The 21,380-nt window shown below is 41.0% G+C and overlaps 1 protein-coding gene across 1 annotated transcript in view; it reads right to left on the reverse strand.

Moving 5' to 3' along the window:
- The window catches only part of DPP4 (dipeptidyl peptidase 4), an 82,099-nt gene that overhangs the window by 52,451 nt on the left and 8,268 nt on the right, over positions 1-21,380 (reverse strand). The window contains exons 3-5 of the mRNA XM_040229234.1: positions 7,418-7,513; positions 6,928-7,019; positions 5,553-5,633 (exon numbers count right to left, since the gene is read on the reverse strand). Of these exons, the coding sequence (XP_040085168.1) occupies positions 5,553-5,633; positions 6,928-7,019; positions 7,418-7,513 (269 nt within the window). The remainder of the gene's footprint in view (positions 1-5,552; positions 5,634-6,927; positions 7,020-7,417; positions 7,514-21,380) is intronic.

Genomic DNA, 21,380 nt, shown 5'->3' on the forward strand with positions numbered 1-21,380 from the left:
GACGATGGAATATTATTCAGCAGCAAAAAGAAATGAGCCAGAAGACATGAAAAGAGATGGAGGAAACTTAAAAGCATATTGCAAAGTTAGAGAAGCCAGTCTGAAAATGCTACATAGTGTATGGTTTCAAGCACGTGACATTCTGGAAAAGACAAAATGACAGAGAGAGTAAAGGTCAGTGGTTCCTAGGGGTTCACGTGAAGGGAGGGAGAAACTGGTGGAGCACAGAGGGTTTTTAGGAAAAATGAAAACATGTCCAACACAGAGAGTAAACCCTAATGTAAACCATGGACTTTAATATATACAGACAAGTATTCATGTTTGCCAAAACATGAATAAATCTGCTGTAAAATTTTGTGTGTAGGTTTTTTTGCATAGGTATAAGTTTTTAGCTCATTTGGATAAATAACAAGGAATTTGCTAGTAAAATTATTTGAGCTGAGAGTTTTCTTTGTACAGAAGTTATTTATGGATTAGTATAGTATGATACTATTAATGTAATGACAGATAAAAGTCATTATAGATTTGTCAAAACTCATAAAATGTACAACACAGAGTAAACCCTAATGCAAATGATGGACTCGAATTAAAAATAATGTGTCAGTATTGGCTCATCAATTGTAACCAATGTACTACTACACTAAGGCAAAATATTAATAATAGCAAAAATAACAAGGATGGAGTGAGATGGAGGGGTGGTAATGAAGTATATGGAAACTCCCTGCACTTTCCACTCATTTTCTGTAAACTGCTCTAAAAAATAAAGTCTATTAATTCAAAAAATAAATGAATTAGAGCCTTAACAGATGACTTGGAAGGATATCCACATGGTATCTCTGAGTGAGAAATGCGATTTACAGAAAAGTATGGAAAATAGGATTCCATTTTTATAAAATAAGCAATAACTAAAAGAATCTCTATCTCCGTAGAATTAAGTGAATAAACAAATACAAAATATAGAGGGATATACAATAGATTCTCAACATGGGATACCTGGGGAAAAGGCAGTGAGATGAGGACTAGTTGTTGTTTAGTCACTAAGTCGTGCTGACTCTTTGCAACCCCATGGACTGTAGCGCACAGGGCTCCTCTGTCCATGGGGATTCTCCAGGCAAGAATACTGGAGTGGGTAGCCAATTCCTTCTCCAGGGGATCTTCCCGACCCAGGGATCGAACCCATGACTCCTGCATTGGCAGGCTGATTCTTTACCACTGAGCCATCTGGGAAGCCCATGAGGAATAGAGGGCCAAGCAAGTAAATGGAAAAATAGTGAGACTGAAGGTTTTTAAAAAATATGATCACATATTTGCATTTATGAAAAATTAATGTTTATATGAGGATGCAGATATAAATTAAAAATATTTTTAAAAAACCTACTTGCCTATATATCTGTTTTCCTACCATATTCCCAGAGGTAAGAAATTGTGTCTTATTCAGCTTTAAACACCTGGAGTCTGTCCTAGTACAAGCCACATAGGATATATTCAAGAAATAAACCAAACTAAAATAATTAAATGTTACCTATGAGGCTGGAAAATCCCATGGACGGAGAAGCCTGGAAGGCTGCAGTCCATGGGGTCGCGAAGAGTCAGACATGACTGAGCGACTTCACTTTTACTTTTCACTTTCATACATTGGAGAAGGAAATGGCAACCCACTCCAGTGTTCTTGCCTGGAGAATCTCAGGGACAGGGGAGAATCCCAGGGACTGAAGCGACTTACCAGCAGCAGCAGCAGCAGCAGCACGAGGCTGAAATAATGAAGTGGGTAGCCCAAGGACCCTGAGCTGTATTGGCAGAGCTGAGACATAAGTCAGGCTCCTAATCTTGAATAATATTTCCCACTCATCATTTATCAACCTCCTATCCTCTCATGTCAACAAATATTTATTAAGTCTCCTCTTTTGCAAGTCATACATTTCTTTTTGAATCCTGGATTATTTTGACACACTCCATGCTTGTTTCTGGGAAACCTCAGAGTATAATGCTCTCTAGAGCCAAAAGTTGTGGTACAGGCTAAAAATATTAAGAGATTTAAGAAGTTTTGAGATCATTTCAGGATGACAGATCTATCAGGGCTGTAAGGGGAAATCCAAGATGTTTGTATATTCACTTCATCTTTTGAAACAGACTCATCAGTCTATTTAGGCTATAGACATTGGCACCTATCCTCTTGATTAGGCATTACTGGATAAGACAGGCTCCCTCCTTTTAAGGAGCTCATATGGGGGATATGGAGACATAAACTACCGGAAAAGAATCACAGAGCATGCAATGGGGATGGGTGGGGAAAGGCAGGAATCAAATTAGGAACTGGGGAGGCTGAGAGGCTTACAGAAAAGGTGATTATTGGTCTCAGAGGGCTGCCACACAGAGAAGAGCAAAAAAAGCATCATGGCAGAGAGAGGTTCAAGCAAAAAGATAGGAATGATCCTGTTTAAGAATACAAGTTTTGGAGTCTTCTAACCTGGACTCAAGTCTTCCTATAGACTGAGTCTTTGTTTCTCCTCCTTTCCCCAGTTCATATGTTGAAACTTTAACTCCTAACGTGATAGTATTCTGGAGATGGGGCCACTCTGGAGTGACTAGGTTGTGCAGGGGGGAAGCCCTCATGAGTGGGATTCGTTTCCTCATACATTAGTTTCCTTGCCCCTTCCACCATGTGGGGACACTTGGAGAAGATGGCCAGCTATGACCTAGGAAGTAGTACCTTGCCAGACACTGAATCTGGTGCCACCTTGATTTTGGACTTCTCAGCCTCCAAAACTCTGAGAAACAAATTTCTGTTATTAAGTCACGCAGTCTGTGGTGTTATAGTGATGCAAATAGATGAAGACAAGTCTCTAATATGTAATATCAGACAGGTTTCTTTTTAAGCTCCAGTTTTCTCCTTAGGAAGATGAGGATAGTGACAGAAACAATCTCGGGAACATGAGAATGCATGTGAAGTACTTAGCAGGGCTCCTGTGAACACATCAAATATGATGCAACTATTACTGTCTGTACAGCAGTAGGCAAAGACGGGAGATACTATGCAAACATCTGTACTAGGCTGCATGGTACTTATTTATTTACATTCTCATTCACTCACTCATTTATTTTTTTATAGCCACAACTTAAAAGTAAGGATTGATCTTTCTGAATGTGCTGGCTCAGTCATGGAGAAGACACACGGCAGGGTCTAAAGAACACTGGAAATAGATTTCCAGAGAAATGGAATAAAACTAGACGTTTCTTTGTTCTGGATATTTTTCTTGAATGCTGGAGAGGTTAGCTGATCCCTTGAATACGGGAGTGAGTAGCCAATCCCTTCTCCATTGGATCTTCCCGACCCAGGAATGAAACCGGGGTCTCCTGCATTGCAGGCAGGTTCTTTACCAGCTGAGCTATCAGGGAAGCCTGTATCACTTGGGAGTCCTTAAAATTACCCATGGCCATGCTGAGCAGATGATGCGGGGAGGTTTAACAAAACCTCCCCAGGTGATCCATTGTAAGCACAGGCCAAGCATGGTGAGTCCAGGGTTTGGCGGGTGGGGGTGGTGACTTCAGAAGGGAAGACTGAGGTCCAATCACCCAGGCTTCTCAGGTGCCTTGGTTAGAGTTTGGGTTTTATTTTGAAAGTGATGAGAAGCTACTGATCACAAGAGTTTAAGCATAGGCACAACATAATCTAACTTGGGTTTTAAAAGGAACATGGATACTCTTGGGAAACATGGATGGCAGGATGAAAGGGACCGAATGAAAACAGCAAAAGAAGTCAAATGCACATGAAAACTTCAGTGACACAACAAATACAAATTACCAATGATGGCTGTCCAGCAAGGTCTACCCATGAAATATATCTGTTAGTACATATCACATGGCACTTGTTGAACTTGGCAAAGAATAAATTGAGCTGGAATTTACCTTGCTGTTTCTATCTTAACTTCACAGTCATTATATGCTTGACTTTAACATCAGAAATTGTTAACCATTGGTTCTCAACCCTGACTGCTAGTTAAAATACTCTACATGTTAAAAAAAAAAAAAACATACTGATACCAGCTTCACCCCCAGAGACTTCACTTTATTGACCTGGGGATTGGACCTGGATACTTAGGAGTTTTTAAAAGCTTCTAATGTAATTTTAATCTGTAGATAGCAATAAGAACCACTATATTAAACAAATATTAATTCATTAATTGGAAACAGATGTGTTAAAGTTGGCATAGACTTCTGATTTGTTCCTGGTGGACTGGTTTAACAGGACCTAGTCAGCGAGTCTTCATGTCCAGGAAATGGAGGCCAGCACAATGAACCACGGTAAATATTATGATTGGGAGTCACCATCCTCAAATGGGATATGGAGTATGGGATGGTTTGCATGACCTGAGTATAGCAGTGATGGTATGAGATAAGACCACTCAGTATTTACTCTTTATTCTAGAAAAGAAAGGCAGAGGTCAGGATCTCCAGCTTTGTGTTTTGTTTTCAAGCAGAATCTCTCTACAGGTTTCTAATCTTTCTTTTTTTTTTTTTTACTTGTATATTTTAGTTTTATTTATTTTAAAACACAGAATCATTATTGTACATATTTTATATCCTTGTTTAATGTCACTTAGATTCACCAACATTACCCATTCCATGGGACTATTATGGAAAGCAAATGAGAAATGTTGCAAAACTTCTCATACTCAACAGCCATTGTCAAATCCACAAATAATCGAAAAGCTGCAGTTACAGTCACTGGTGATTGGCAGCCACCCTAAACATGAAAGTGTTAGTCGCTCAGTTGTGGCTGACTCTTTGTGACCCCATGGACTGTAGCCCACCAGGCTCCTCTGTCCGTGGGATTGTCCAGGCAAGAATCCTGGAGTGAGCAGCCATTCCCTTCTCCAGGGGATCTTCCTGACCCAGAGACTGAACCTGGGTCTCCTACATTGCAGGCAGATTCTCTGAGCAATAACTTATTGACTGAGCAACAACAACTAAACATGAAAATGATGTGTGATTATGCCGAAACCTCTCCTGAAGGCGTGAGAATCTGATGTTGGGCTGTGTGATTGGAGGAAGCTCAGTGCTCCCCATAGGGCGCTGGTGACTGCTGCCGAGCCCGCCCCTTAGGAACCGTTTGTATATGGTGGGACCTGAGGGCTGAGAGGTGGTCTGAGTCACTTCACAGAATCTCTTCTGGAATGAGACATTTAGTTGTTTTTAAAGCAAATAATCTAGAGTCTTACTATTTGTCAGACAAAGGAAGTAAAACAGTCTATTACTAGATATTACAAGTCAGACATGTAAACTGACTCTTAAATTATAAGTTCTATTTTATTAACTTATAGTTTTAATCTATATAATATTACTTAAACTTTTTAGTATTTGAAAACCCTAAAATGAATTTATTTTAAAACACTCATTAGATTTATCTTTTATGAAGGAGAATGACCATTTCTTCTTTTGATACTGAATTAATGAGTTTTTAGAGCCTATTGCTTGACTTAGGTAACAACCTTAAATATTCATAGACTTGAGATCAGTTATAAAATAACACTCATAAAAAGCATTTCTTTTACCTTCACATAGTTGTATTCGAAGAGAATATATTGTCTATCTGGTGAAACTGAATAATCATTTATAGAATGTCCAAATTCATCCTGTCAATCAAGTAGAAAGAAGAACAGTTGAATGATTCCATTTAACTGCTATTGTTGAGTACTTACTATGTGGAGGGTATGATTCTAGACTTGTGTCTCGTGCCTTGGGAGGTTCCAGTCTAGAAGAGGGGGCACATTCCCCTACACAGATGACCATGAGGCAAAGTGGGTGGTGATCAAGGTTAGAGAGTCAGGAAGGGAAAGATTAATTTTAAGCAAGGAAAGATGGCTCTGAGGGTGGGGATCAGAAACAGACAGAGAACTTTCTTAGGAGGGGAAATGGCAAGGGTATAAACCCAGATGTGGAAAGGGCATGCATATTTAGAGACTACCTAAGTATAATCTGAATACAGTATAGGGTGTGTCAGACAAAGAGAGGACATACAATTAGAAAAATAGGAAGTGTCTAAATACAAGAAATGGAGCTATGAACTACTTTTTTTGCACATGGATGTGACGGAATCTTATCTGCTTTGTCCAAAGATGCTCTGGCAACTCAGTGGCTAAGATGAGATGAGAGAGGAGGGGTTGCATTAGCCTTGGACTTGGGCAATGTTGTGTTCTGATTTACAGAATGGAGAGAGGGATACACGTTATAATATAGTACTCACTGTCACAAAATTAATCAAGGCTTTCAACCAGGGCTATACAGTGGAAATGGAAATCTGAGAGACACTTGACATCACAAGAGAAAACGGATAGGGTTTATTGAGTAGCTAAATAAGGGGGTTAACAGAGGAATCAAGGAGGATTCTGAGATTTCTAGCTTAAGTGACATGGAGGAGGGTGCTATTTACCACCACTAGGAAGAGAATAGAATGCTTTCCCTTTGCTAGGAGAGGGAAGCGGGAACAACTGGCTTAGCTCAGGAGACTGAGTTTAAAATGCCTGCAGACCATCCATGTGCAGGAGCCATCAAGCTTTTGGAAACAGAGGTCTAGATCTTGGGAGGAGGTTAGTGTTACCAGCGTGTATTTGAGAAGCACTGATGCTGTGGAAATGCATGGAACATGCGGAAGGGGAGCACGCGAGGTGAGGAGGGAGGCTCGCAGCGAAGACAGGACCCTGAGGAGCACTTACACGTAAGGAAATGGGCAGAGGAGGAGGAATCGTCAAAGGAGACTAAAAAGTAACCAAGGCAGGGAGCATTCCAGGAAGAGAAAGATCCACCGCACCATAGGCTGCAGAAAGAGTCCAACAGGATGAGAAACGATAGTACTCATGATTTGAAAGGTTATGAAAAAAATCCCCAGAATTCCCTTAAAGCATGAATTAATTATGTGATTAAACATACAAATGTACTGTTCTCCAAGAAAATGGAGCTGTTTCCATATTCAGCATTGAATAGCAAGATATTATTTTCTTGTTTGTAGAGATATTCATGATCTAAAGAAAGAAAATGACCAGATCAATATTTCAAGTTGTATTAAACATCTTCATAAACTAAAAATCATGCAATAAAAATGTAAGATTTAAATTCATACAAGTTCTAAGTTGGAAAAACATGAACTGATATATTACACTAGTATGCCTTCATTTTCCCATCATCATTGTAAAGGGTTCAATTAAGTTTTAATTTTTTATAGTACATGTCAAAGAAATACTAAGGTTTCTGTCTTATCTCCTTTTGCACCCTTAAGTAGAAAATAATACTTTCCTATATGGTTTTAAAAAATAAGAATATATTCTCATTGCCATAAAGGTGCCCCACAACCTAACTGAAATTAAGCATAAAATGAAAATTAGCATAAAAATCAGCCCCTCTTTCCACCAGAAAGCCTTACCTGAAACCCATCTCAAGTTGTAGAATTTCATTCTAAAAGTATTTTTTAAATAATCGGCTAGAGTGTAGGTTCTGCGACTATCAGTTGAAGCATCATCTGTTGGTTGGGAAAAAAAAGTCAAATATTCAGTATGAAGGGATAACTCATTTTGAATAAAAGTTTTCAAAATGGATTTCTACACTATACACTGATCACAAAATACAGAAATATACTCACAAAATGCAAAAGACACTCTGAAAGATTTTGGACTGAGTAGATGGGTAAACATGCATTTAGCTGTTCAAGTGGATATGAGCATGTGTTTCACAGTGCTACATTAATGAGCTTAATTTCAAAGGTCTAGATCAGCAATGCTCAAGGGAAATATAGTATGAGTACATTTTCTAGCAACCATATTTTAAATTTTTTAAGGTAAAATTAATTTTAATAGCATATTTTATTTAGCCAACATATCAAATATGTTACCATTTCAATGTGTTATCAACATTTCAGTGTTACTAATGAGATCTTTCAAGGGCTTCCCATGTGGCTCAGTGGTAAAGAATCTGCCTGCCAACGCAGGAGACACAGGAGGCTTGGGTTCGATCCCTGGGTCTGGAAATCCCCTGGAGGAAAAATAGCAACCGACTCCAGGATTCTTGCCGGGGAAATCTCATAGACAGAGGAGCTTGGTGGGCTACAGTCCATGGTGTCACAAAAGAGCTGGACACGCTTAGCAACTAAACAACAAAAACGAGATTTTTCACATTATTTCCTTTCTATATTGTCTTTACATTCAGATATGCAATTGATGTACCAAGTTGAGTATCAACTTGATAGGCACCTTTTCAGTCATGTAGCCATGCAATGGGTGACACAAAGCTAGATCATCCTTCTGTGAGGCCCTAAGGCTCACTTCTAAGTCCTCTTGCTCCACACAAACCTTTAAGATATGCTAATCACCTAGTTCAGAGATCTTTGTTTCTATCATCACTTTTCCTTGACCTTGATTAAAATTTACATGGGACCTTTCTCTTGGATTCTGTGACACCTCAGTCCTTCTCTTAACTCTCTGACCATTATTTTTCCATCTCCTACTTTGACTCTCTTTTTCTCCATTGACTTGTAAGGCAGAAATGCTTTGGAATTAGTCTTCAACTTTCTGCTCATCTCTCTCTAGTCTTCCTTTCAGGGGACTCCAGAGAATGCGGCTTCAGGAATACTTTCCTCTTAGATAAATGACAAAACCTGCACTCATTACCTTAGCCTACTACACCCACACTCCCATTTCCAGTGCTGTGTTCAGCCTTCTTACTTGACTTGTCCCCCTCTAACCCTATCATATCTTGTCTAGAATAATTGTCCACCTTCCAAAACTAGATTTCCATAGGAAATTGTGTGATTTTATATTCTGTTACTGAAGACCCAAATTCAAGATCTGAAGATCATTTTGATGTCTCCGTCTTTTTTACCATCACCTACAAACAATCTACCCTATTGACTCTTCCTTTGAAATCTTTTCTCCAGGTATCCTTCATTCAGGTTCTTCCACACCAGTTCTGGATCTTTCTAAAGTGCCAGTGTCATCTGGTGAGCTCTTCCTCAAAAGCTTTCACTGAGTCTTCACTGTCTACAGGAAGATTCAGACTCCTTCACCCAGCACTTGCAGCCCCCACAATCTGACATGAGGCTCTAGGCTTATTTCTGCTCTCTTCCTGCAAGAACCTTCTGGTCTAATCACACTAATCTTGCTGGAGGCAGTGGATCCTCTCAGGCTTATCTGCCTCTATTCCTTGCCCTGAGCTACTTCATGGAATGTCCTCAACTGTTTCCCCATCTGTCACAGTCCTCCAGCCTCCATTTCCTTCCTCTGTCATCCAATTCTGCCTTTGACTTTTGCCCCTACACTACTCATTGGGCTCCTATCACTTAATACCTCGTTTTGACAACTCTTTTTCCATGCCTACCTGTGTGACCTACTCAGGTAGGCCATGCACTCTTTGAAGACAAGGCTTTGTGTTTTTGTTGATTGGTTTGGGAGTTTTTGTTTTTTATCAGCCTTAGCATCTAGCACAGAGGTGTGCCTTAAAGTGCTGTGCTGTGCTTAGTCACTCAGTCGTGTCCGACTCTTTATGACCCCATGGACTGTAGCCCACCAGGCTCCTCTGTCCATGGGGATTCTCCAGCAAGAATACTGGAGTGGGTTGCCATGCCCTCCTCCAGGGGATCTTCCCAACCCAGGGATCAAACCCAGGTCTCAGACCCAGGTAACCCGCATTACAGGGGGGTTCTTTACCATTTGCCTGGCAATTTTCCATTAGCAGGGAAGCCCATGCCTTAATAGAGACATGTAAAAAAAGTTTTCATTGGTTGGTGTTGGGTATCATTAAGCACAGCTATTGCTAATGCTGCTGCTAAGTCGCTTCAGTCATGTCCGACTCTGTGCGACCCCATAGACGGCAGCCCACCAGGCTCCCGCGTCCCTGGGATTCTCCAGGCAAGAACACTGGAGTGGGTTGCCATTTCCTTCTAAGCCAATGTGATTCCTCTCCCTCAGTCCCAGAGCATCTGCTGACTACAAATACCCTAAAGTCTTTTTCCAAACTCTCTATATTTTTCACATACATACAAACAAACACTCACAAAATCAGCCACTACCATAATATTCCTATAACTGCAGTTTTTTGAGAGGGATTTCAAAGCCAGCAGCATCTTCTCTTGTTAATTTTTTACAGCCCATGGAAAGATAGTTCTCTTACAGGAAATGTCCCTTCAAAAAATGTTTTTAAGATTTTATTTCTTTGGATTTGATCTCATAACATAACCTTGTTTCTGCCTATAAAACCTTCAGTTTTGGCAGATAAACTTGCTAAACTTCATTTTATTATTTTATTGATTTTGCTTAAGCCTAGTTTGTTAAGCAAAAGATTTTTTTTTAACTATTGTTTTTTTCAATTCATTCCTGCATTTCTCCCCTGAAGGTTAGTAAAACATTTGTATTTGTTAGCAAAAATACAAGTGGGTGAAGCTGGTCCTTGAACCTAACTTTTAAACGAGAAATAAAGCCTTGTGCTACAGAAAATAGTATTTGTAACTCATATTGGACTGCAAAACTACAAATCTGCATTTGTTCACTAACCACCCTCAATTGTCTATATTCATCCAATCATCCTATTATATATCAATCATTATAAAGTGAATATTATTGCAGAGAATAAATACCATGCTATCAAGAGCTATTAGTCTAAAATGGACAGATGTAAAACATATCCCCAAATTAGTACAAATCAAAGTATCAGCAGTTATAGATGTGCACATTTCAGATATTGTCTGCTGATGAATATGTTTAGACAGATCTATAGAAATAAGTCGATTTATACACCAACCACACATATACATGCAACCGAATAAATGTTTGTGTCCTCTCAGAATTCACATGCTGAAATCCTAACCGCCACGCGATGGTATTGGAAGGGAAGCCCTTGGAAGGTGATTAGGTCATGAGGTGGAGCCCTCATGAGTTGGGCACACTTCCGGTGCCGTGGGCATGTGTAGCATCCCTGGTCGGGGAACTAAGATCCCATGTATCTTGCGACCAAAATAAAATAAAAAATTACAAAGTGACTCTAGAAAGCTCCCTTGCCTCTTCTGCTATGTGAGGACACAAGAAACTAAGCACGAAGTCTGCTGGCACCTTGACCTTGGACATCCTAGCCTCCAAAACTGTAAGAAATAAATGTTTATTGTTTAAGCCACCTGTCTCTGGTTGTTTTATAGCAGCAGTCCACACATACTAAGACATACATATCTATAAGCAGACAGACATAGCAACATAAAATATCTATCACTGACTATTGAAAAAAAAATTTTTGGCCGAGCCACACGGCTTGCAGGATCTTATTTCCCTGACCAGGGATCAAACGCTGGCAGTGAAAGTACTGAGCCTTAACTACTGGGCCACCAAGGAATTCCTATCACTGACTTTTGATTTCGTAAGAAGAGAATGAACTGAGTACCTACAACATAGATCAGATACAGTGCTATCTAAGTGGTATCTCCCATGGGGGTATTTGCCCAGGTTTTATAGCACACTTCAACCTGGAATAATAAAATAACTGAGGCAAAAGTCCTCTGTGATCTCACCTGCTGACCCAGAGGCTGCTCCTTCACCACCTCTCCCACCACCTCACTCACCTCAGACATTGCGGGACTCATCCTCTCATCAGGCCTCAGAATTTCTAAACCCACCATCTCCACCAGATTCAGGCTCCCTTCTGCTCAGCATGTCTCTGATCCATCTGCTGATGTTCAGATACCAACACTGATGCTGTGCTCTTGCTACGGCCCAAAACATGGGTGCGAGGCCTGGGCCGTCCTCAGCTTGTGGTAGCCTCACTCAGTTCCTTTACAACTACCCTGTGTGCCAGGGCTCCCTATCCTGGCTCCCCACACCCCAAACACCACTGCAAAGCCGGAACAAGCAGAGCAACAAATGTTCCTTGTTTTTTGCCTTGCCATTTGATGAGCAGCGCTCATTGGAAGACACTTTCGAAACCTCTAGATAAGCAAGTTCTATGAGACGTGAGTGCCAAGTTCAGGTTTTGACCTTTAGCAAGTTCACTGTTCGCTGCCAACCTATTCTGTCAAACACCAGAGGACACGCTCTCATTTCTCTTTCCTTGTCTGCTTGCTCACTGACAGGGCACCCCTGAAGGTCTTTGCCTGCTCCTTTGGTCTTCCTGGTGGGCCTGGGACATGACGTTCATTTGACTGATCAGTTCAAAGCACTGTGCTGGCCAAGCAGAGAGGTTAATCCTGTGTTACCCATCAGATTATACCAAAACTCCAAGATTTACGCCTCCTTGAATTAAAAATCAGAAAACAGTGAACAACTTTAATACAGTAAGTCCCCTATATACGAACAGTCAAGTTGCAAACTTTCAAAGATGTGAATGCGAGTGCCAGCCCCTGTATGCCAGCTATTGCACTGCATTTTTATGCTTTTCAATGTACTGTGCTATAAGATTTAAAATGTTTTTTATTTTTTCTGTTTGTTTTTTATGTACATGTTATTTGTATGAAAAGTATTATAAGCCTATTATAATATGAACCTATTACATACACAATGTATAACTGATTGTGTTAGTTGGGAACCTGGGCTAACTCTGTTGGATTTAAGAACAAACTGGACTCACAAATGCATTCTTGGAATGGAACTCATTCATATGTAGGGAACTTACTGTACTTTCTTCACTGAGAGCAACTATTACATTGAACAAAATGAAAATGTTATTTCTATCCATCAAAAATGGCAGAAAAGCAGCTTTTAGAATGGTTCAACCTAAGAATAATTTCTCTTTAAAGTGTATGATATCTTAATGAGCCCTTGTCATAGGATCAAAATCATTTCTGAACAAAAAAGAATTTTAGAGTGCTGTAGTTCCACATACTAGCCTTCCTTTGGCCAGTGGTTATTTTATGATTATAGGATATTTTGAACATTTTTATACTCATTAATACTAAAATTTTTGATCTGTATGAAACTATGATATAAATATTTCTACTTCAGAAAGATAAACTATTTTGGTAAATAAATGGCTAATGAAATGCAACTAAAAAGAAATGCACTCTTTACAGCTCATAAACTTAAACATGGGGAAAAGATACCTGTTTACCGAGTTCTTGTGTTCCATATGGTAATCAGTTAACATTTAATACCGATGTGAAAGAAATAAAATGAGTATTACTTTAGAATTTGATCTAGCAAAATAGCAGCCTTGACATTGGGAAAAGAGAAAGAAAAATCAAGAAGGCAGAAGAAATTGACTGGAAATCAGCTCACACCCCTTATTAACCAGCAGCATATGTGGACTGCTGCCCATCACCAATGAGTCAACAAATATCAATAAGGGGTTGGGTCCCTGGTGGCTTTGAAACCAGAGAGCTTGGATTTGAGCCCAGACCTAATTCTTGCACAGCAGCCTTAGGAAAATTATTGAAGCTGTCAAAACCTCAACTTTGTAATCTATAAAATAATAATAACATTATCCAGCCTCAAGGGATCTACCATGATGAAATGAGATAGTGGATGTAAAATTCTTGGCTCAGGATTTAAAATTTAGGAAGTCCTCTAGATAGGTTGTACTACCTATTATTGTCTTGTTCCAAGTATGTGCTAGGCAATCAAGAAATAGAGATGAAAGAGTCTCTCCCTGGGAGTATCTGGGAGTGCTGCTGAGCTTAGAAATTTGATTGCAAATTTATTTATTTTTAAATTAAGTTTCACTGTGTTCATATAAAATAAAAGCTAATTAAGTTTCACTGTGTTCATATGCCAAATGATCCTAATAAGATAGCATGAGCATCACATTGAGAAAGCACCTAGGATAAGCACAATCGAATCATTTGCTCAGTACTAACGAACATTACCTCCTCCTTTGACAAGTTTAACCCTGTCCACAGCATTCTCACATGGAGAGAAAATGTTGAGCTTAGGGGAATTACAGGATTTGTGAAGAGTGATTATTCTACACAGGAGGTTATTCTACACAGGAGGTACTGGAATATAATCAGTCACCAGATTTCCCTTCTCAATAAGAGAAACTTCCCAGGGATGTCACGTGCATCTGATAAAGGCATTGCCATTGAGCTTGAGCCCTTGAACCCGGGACTGTGTCCCCTAAGCCTTTACTCTAAGATCAGAGAGTCGGATGACCACACTTCTGTTAGGCATGTAACCAATGTGTTTTCAAAGGTTATTTTGAAAGGCTAACCAAATAGTACAATGCACTTTTTCCAGAACAGCAACAGTTTAGAACAAAGGAAACAACTTTATGAGGGGTTGTCCCTGTCATGGCTCTGGCCTCCATCCTTCTCTTTCCCCTCCTCCTCCCTCTTCTCTTCTCCCTTCTCTACATCTACTTTTTCCTCCCCGCTGTTCCCCAGACACACTGGGCCTGCCTCTGCCTTAGATATTTTGAATTTGCTATACCCTCAGCCTGGAATGTTCTTCCCCTGGGATGTGCCCAAAGTTTGCTCCCTATCTCCTTTAGGTCATTTAAACCTCATCTTCCTTCCCTGAGGTTAAAGCGTCTGCCTCCAATGCGGGAGACCTGGGTTCGATCCCTGGGTCAGGAAGATCCCCTGGAGAAGGAAATGGCAACCCATTCCAGTATTCTTGCCTGGAGAATCCCATGGACGGAGGAGCCTGGTGGGCTATAGTCCACGGGGTCGCAAAGAGTCGGACACGATTGAGCAACTTCACTTCCTTCCCTGAACTAACGCTTGCAATCTTCTGGTAAACAAATTCTCTTTGTATCACCCTTCCTGGCTTTACATTTTTTCCTCAATAGTGATACCACCTGACATACTATATTTTTTAACTTGTCTGCCTCTCTTGGTCACCTGTGAGCTCCAGGAGGACACTGATTCAGTTGTGCTACCTTTTGTTTGCTATTATCTCACCATGGCCTAGAATAGTGTCTGGCCATAGTAGGCACTTCATAAATATTTGTCAAAAGATAAAAGCCAGGCAACATCAACGGGAGAACACAGACACAGGAACAGAGCTTTAAATATGAGCTTTGTGAACCATAAGCTTCTGGGCAGTAGGAAAACAGTGCCCTGGGCCGGCTGGGTCTAAACAGAGCAGAGACAGGAGCCTCAGGCTCCGATCTTCCATGCGGTCACCAGGACATGTCACTTCTCTACGCCTGTGACCGTCATTTACGTATTGTCTTTCAGCTCAAATGTACACTTCTATTCTTTGCTCAGCAATGCTGAGCAGGGAGTCTACAGCTATGCTTCCCAGGCCCCTTCATCCTCAGGCTTCCTGTTGAGTCCTGCCATTAGGGGAACACAGAGAAGGAGCGGAGTGAGTAGAAGAGCAGGGGGTCTTCCTCTGTCTTGCTCACTCTGTCAGCATGTGCCCCAAAGGAGTGCCCATGCTGGCTCGAGCTTCTCTTCTTACACCTGAACCTGCTCCATCCTGCCTCTCAGGGGTGCCAGAAGCAGTCACATGCCTCACACACCTTGGAGCTCAGAATCCAGACCTTTTGTGTCCCTCTTCTCCTTTTTTCCCAAGCCCTAGAGGTACCTCCTCGGAGAAGGCGATGGCACCCCACTCCAGTACGCTTGCCTGGAAAATCTCATGGACGGAGGAGCCTGGTAGGCTATAATCCATGCGGTCGCGAAGAGTCAGACACGACAGAGCAACTTCACTTTCACTTTTCACTCTCATGCATTGCAGAGGAAATGGCAACCCACTCCAGTGTTCTTGCCTGGAGAATCCCAGGGACGGCGGAGCCTGGTGGGCTGTCTATGGGGTCGCACAGAGTCGGACACGACTGAAGCAACTTAGTAGCAGCAGCAGAGGTACCTTCTTCCTACAGCTCCTGTCTCTCGCTTACCTTAGAAATTTTTTTGTTGTTGTTGCTCTAATTTGTATAATCAATTCTTATATCAAATTTCTCTGCTGAAACATCTAGTGTGATTTCTATATTTTCTGTGAAGATTTACACATCTTACCTGTAAAAAGAGAAAGTCTCTTTTGGCTATAAGATTACAATATCTAGATCTGAGGTTGGCAAACTTTTTCTTATAGGTGGTGGTTTAGTCTCTAAGTCATGTCTGACTCTTGCAACCACATGAACTGTAGCCTGCCAGACTCCTCTGTTCATGGGATTTCTCAGGCAAGAATACTGGAGTGGGTTGCTGTTTCCTTCTCCAGGGGATCTTCCTGACCCGGGGATCAAACCCAGATCTCCTGTGGTGCAGGCAAATTCTTTACTGACTGAGTTACCAGGGAAGCGCCTTTCTTATAGGGTCAGATGGTAAATATTTTAGGCTTTGCAACCTCTCAGATTGGCCACTGCAGCCTGAAAACAGCCACAGACCACAGGTAAATGAATGGACGTGGCTGTATTCCAAATAAAACTTAACTTGCAAAAATAGGCAGTCAGCCCTGGCTATGGCTTGATGACGCTATCTGGACATTCCTCGGAATGGTCAGCAACCATTCTGGAAAAAAAAAAAAAATGCTCCCAAGATCAGTTAGAAATACAGAAGCTGATACTGAAATTCTCATTGTCTTGAAACAATACAACTATCAACATAAGATGCCAATATATATGGCAGAGAAGTGAAATTGGCAGAATATTCATGTCTCAAATTTCAGCTCAAGATGGAAATATCTATTGCCACTGGTGAAGACATGCAAGGCTGAAGGGACTGCCTGAACTAAATCCAGTTCACCCTGCCTTCTCCCCAGTGAAGAGCCAGGAGGCTCTGCACACACAGGAAGCCAGCATAAACAGGACCTCAGGATGGTTTTATTCCTTTCCGAAATGCAAATTGTCCTGTTTTTTTAAAATTCTGATTATAGTCACTCCCTCACCATTTGCTAGGACTCTTCTGAGAATAAAGAAACTGGATAATAGTGGCCAAAATTAATATTGACAAGGCTTTTATTCCTCACTATGTTGACTGACTTTAATCAGTGTAATCCAAGGTGATGAGAAACAGTTGAAAGTTAGAAACATCTTAACCATATAAATAAGTGACCCAGAGGCCTGTGAAACAAGCTACTATTTTAGCAAAGGGCTGGTTTCTCTTGAAAAATAGTCAGTAGTTGTAGTGAGACATCAAAGCTAAAAATGATTAGTTTGGAGAGAAAACTGATTAGAGAATATCTCATTTGGGGAAGCTGAAAGCTCTAATACTTTGTCACTGAAGAACTCTCCAGAAGGATTTATAGGCATTATCAGCAAGACTACTCCTGTGACACCTGTTTGTCTTCCAAGAGATGAAGAAAATGATCACTGAAAAACAAAACTACCACAGACATTGCCCTTTCCAGCATTCACCCAGCAAAACTTTCAAGAGTGTGAGACAAGTATTATTATAGTACATGCCTCTGGGACTGTTAAAATTTTTTTAATGTTAAAAATATATAGAGAGGGAAAAGTGAAAGTGTTAGTCACTCAGTTGTGTCTGACTCTTTGCAACCCCATGGACTGTAGCCTGCCAGACTTCTCTGTCCATGGAATTCTCCAGGTGAGAATACTGGAGTGGGTAGCAATTCCCTTCTCCAGGGGGTCTTCCCAAGCCAGAGATCAAACCCGGGTCCCCTGCATTGAAGGCAGATTCTTTACCATCTCAGCCACCAGAGATATAAAGAATAATCATTACAAATGCTCATAGAGACCTTCCAATGTGCTATTCTAGCATCACACACTTATTAACTTATTTTCATCCCCATTCTACAGGAAAGGAAACAGGTATGGATAGAAACCAGATCCAAGTCCCATGACTAGCAAGCTCTAGGCAATAGAGTTCTGAAGCCTGAGGTCATAACCACCATTGTAAACAACCTAAGTGTTCAGCAGAGTGAGGTACACGGTAAATGCTTGTTAGAAGTTTCTGTGAGTTAGCATAGATGCATTAGACTTTATAGAAGTGTCTAGATGAAATGCTTGCAAATAATCTAAACAGGCAGCTTGGTAGTATCATTTGAACCTGGGACAGTAGGTAGGTTACATTGGAATATAATTTTTTCAGAATCCAGACCTTTTGTGTCCCTCTTCTCCTTTTTTCCCAAGCCCTAGAGGTACCTCCTCGGAGAAAGCGATGGCACCCCACTCCAGTACTTTTGCCTGGAAAATCTCATGGATGGAGGAGCCTGGTAGTCAAAGGGGCAGTGATTCTTTCTGTAAATCCTAAAATTTTTCTCCCTGAAGCGTTATTAAGGATGGCAACTCTGTGACTTCTGGAAAGAAAGTTGTAGCACCTTCTTTTCTTCCAACTCATAACTCTCATCTTTTCCCCACACTCATGAAAAGTAGTCATGCAAACTTTATAACTGGTTTCTTTTCTTCCTGCCTTTTCCCCATGTTTCCTAGATTTTAAATATAACAAATCTTGAATAACTCAGGCCCCGTAGTACACATATTCAAAAGAGTATGAAGTTTTCCAGTGCAAAGATTCAATGATTCCCCTTTTAGAGCAAAAGCCACCCTAGGGGCTTGCTTTTTCCTGGGCTTTCCACTTCTGGCTTTCCGTCCTGCCATTCTTTAACCCTTTCCTTGGCACTTGGAGTCAGAAATGGGCCTGCCTCAGGCTCAGATCCGGGTTCCTCTTGATTTCTTAGAGGCTCTGAGGTTTTTCAGCTCTTCTCCCACATCATCTTCACTTCCTTTTCATTACTTACTTCTGTCCTGGGCTTCCCAGGTGGTGCTAGTGGTAAAGAATCCATCTGCCAACACAGGAGACGTGGGTTTGATCCCTGGGTCAAGGAAGATCCTCTGGAGGAGGACATGGCAACCCACTCCAGTATTCTTGCCTGGAGAATCCTGCGGACAGAGGAGCCTGGTGGGCTACAGTCTATGGGGTCGCAGAGACTTGGACATGACTGAGCAGCAGCTCTCTGTTAGCAAGCACAGGGTGTGCCCATGTCAGACAAACACTGACCTTGCTGCCTCCTGTAGCCATCTCCTTTTTTCTTCTCTTGAACTTGGCAAATTTCTGAAATAAACAATCCACATCTGTGGCCTTCAGTTTTTCTCGGTCCCTCCTCATGCTCTGGAATTACCCTTTGCCCCATCCATCACACTTCACTACCTCGTCATCTTCTTCGGTATTTACTTTCTATACCAAATTGTTTGCCGGTTAATCAAGTAATTTTCTATGGTTAGTTAAAAATTTAATCTGAACAGTCACATCTCAAGTAGACTGTAAGTAAGCTGAAAGGATGAATTTATTTTATCGAAAAGCTGCTAGCACTGTACTGTATGAATAGGTGAGCAAGGTCTAGTGGTGGATGACTTGACCCCATATTTATGATGATAGGAATTTTAATAAGAATTAAAGTAACACTTAAAACTGTTCATCAAAAATATGTTTTTACATGAGCTCTAAGGTAATTTCTTTAATTCACCAAATATTTATCAAACTGGGCTAAGTGGGCTTTACAGGTGGCGCTAGTGGTAAAGAACCCACCTCCCAATGCAGGAGACATAAGAGATGTGGGTTCAATCTCTGGGTAGGAAACAGCACATGGAAGTGGGCACGGGAACAGAAGAGGCTGGTAGGCTATGGCTTATAGGGAGGCACAGAGTCAGACACGACTGAATAGACTTACCACCACCACCACCAATGCATTGAGTAGACCCCCCAAAATCTTTATGTCCACTGAAAACCTCAGAAAGTTGACTTTATTTGGAAATAGGAGTTTAGTAGATGTAATTAGTTAAGTTAAATGATGTCATACTGCCTACCCTGCAGGGAACTGTGCTCAAGGTTATATGGCAGCCTGGATGGGAGAGGAGTTTGGGGGAGCTTGGATATACATAGATGTGTGGCTGAGTCACTTTGTTGTGCACCTGAAACTGTCAACATTGTTAATCGGCTATACTTTCCAATATAAAATAAAAATATAAAAAATGAAGTCATGCTGCACTGGTCACACTGATTGGTGTCCTTATAAGAAGGCCATGCGATGTAGACAGGCTTTTGCTGACTTGGAAAATGAAGAGGATCATGCAGAAAGAGAGGGAAGAAGGCCATGTAACAATGAAAGGGAAAATCGGAGTCATCGAGCTACAAGTCAAGGAGCATCAGGGATGGCTGGTAACCACCAGCAACTGGAAGAGGCAAGGAAGGTCTCCTTCCCTAGAACCTTCCGAGAGAGTACAGCCCTGATGACACCTTGATTTTGGATCTCTGGGCTTCATAACTGTGAAAAGAATAATTTTTTTGGTTGCTGTAAGCCCCTCAGTGTACGGTAACTTGTTACAGCAGCACTAGGAATGTATCCACTGTGTCCTCAATGATCTGAGCACTAGAGATTGGAGTGAACAAAACATGAAAAATTCCTGCCCTCATGATGCTTACATTTTAATGGGAGTGTGGAGATATAGGAGCAAATAGTAGGTAAATAATGCCTTTTGTTGTTTTTCCCAGGTAGCTCACTGGTAAAAAATCCACCTGTCAGTGTAGGAGACTTGGGTTCCTGGGTCAGGAGGATCCCTGGAGAAGGAAATGGCAACCTGCTCCAGTATTCTTGCCTGGAAATTCCATGGACAGAGGAACCTGGTGGGCTAGAGTCCACTGGGTTGCAGAAGAGTCAGACACGACTGAGTGACCAAAACAACAACAAAAATACCCTTTATGAACTGGATAAAATATAACAGTTTATCTGTGTTTTTTATGAGAAAATTGGGAGTAATTTCCCTCAGATATTTCTGATCTCCTCCATTTTCTGATTTGTATCTTAAATATTACAAACTCAATTCTTTCATATTCTTAATCATTTTGGATTCCAAGAGAAAGCAAGTGCTGGGCTCAAAATTCCTTCAGGACCAAAAAAGGCAGCATCAAAACACCCTGTTTTACCATAAATGCATTTGGTTAGGAAAAAAACAGAGAAGAGGAGGAGAGAGTTATATGATCAGATTCTTTAGAGAGCAGAGCTAGCTTGATCAGTAGCTTGACATCTATTTTCTTTGGTTAGCAAATTAAAATTTTCCAATGTAATGAAAAATGAGCAATCATAGAATATCTGATATACCCACATAGACCTCCCCTGTCTTTCTTTTAGAATCTCCAGTTCAACTTAGGTAATCCCCTTTCCCCTTCCAAGGGCTAAGGAAAGAGCTTCTTCCTGGTCCTAAAAGATGAGTCTTGATTTATCTAGTCCAAGCATGTCAATCCATTTCCCCTGTCAGAGATCAGTTTAGAATAGACAAGTGATACAAATCTGGCCAAGGAGACATGCGGGAAAGTCTGCCTTGGGCCAGGGAACTTCTGGAAATAGTTTTCCTCCTTGATACAGTGACTGTGAATGAGGAACAGCAATCTCTCTGCCTTGTGAAATGGCTGTGTGAGCAAATCATGCATTGCCGCAGCTCAATCTGAGAGGACAAGCTTGAAAATGAAAGCCAGCAGTATGAGAACAGCAGAGCTGAAAGTGACCTCAGGCTCTTGAAGA

The sequence above is a fragment of the Oryx dammah genome, unplaced genomic scaffold (genome assembly GCF_014754425.2).
Source record: "Oryx dammah isolate SB20612 unplaced genomic scaffold, SCBI_Odam_1.1 HiC_scaffold_27, whole genome shotgun sequence".
Taxonomy (NCBI): domain Eukaryota; kingdom Metazoa; phylum Chordata; class Mammalia; order Artiodactyla; family Bovidae; genus Oryx; species Oryx dammah.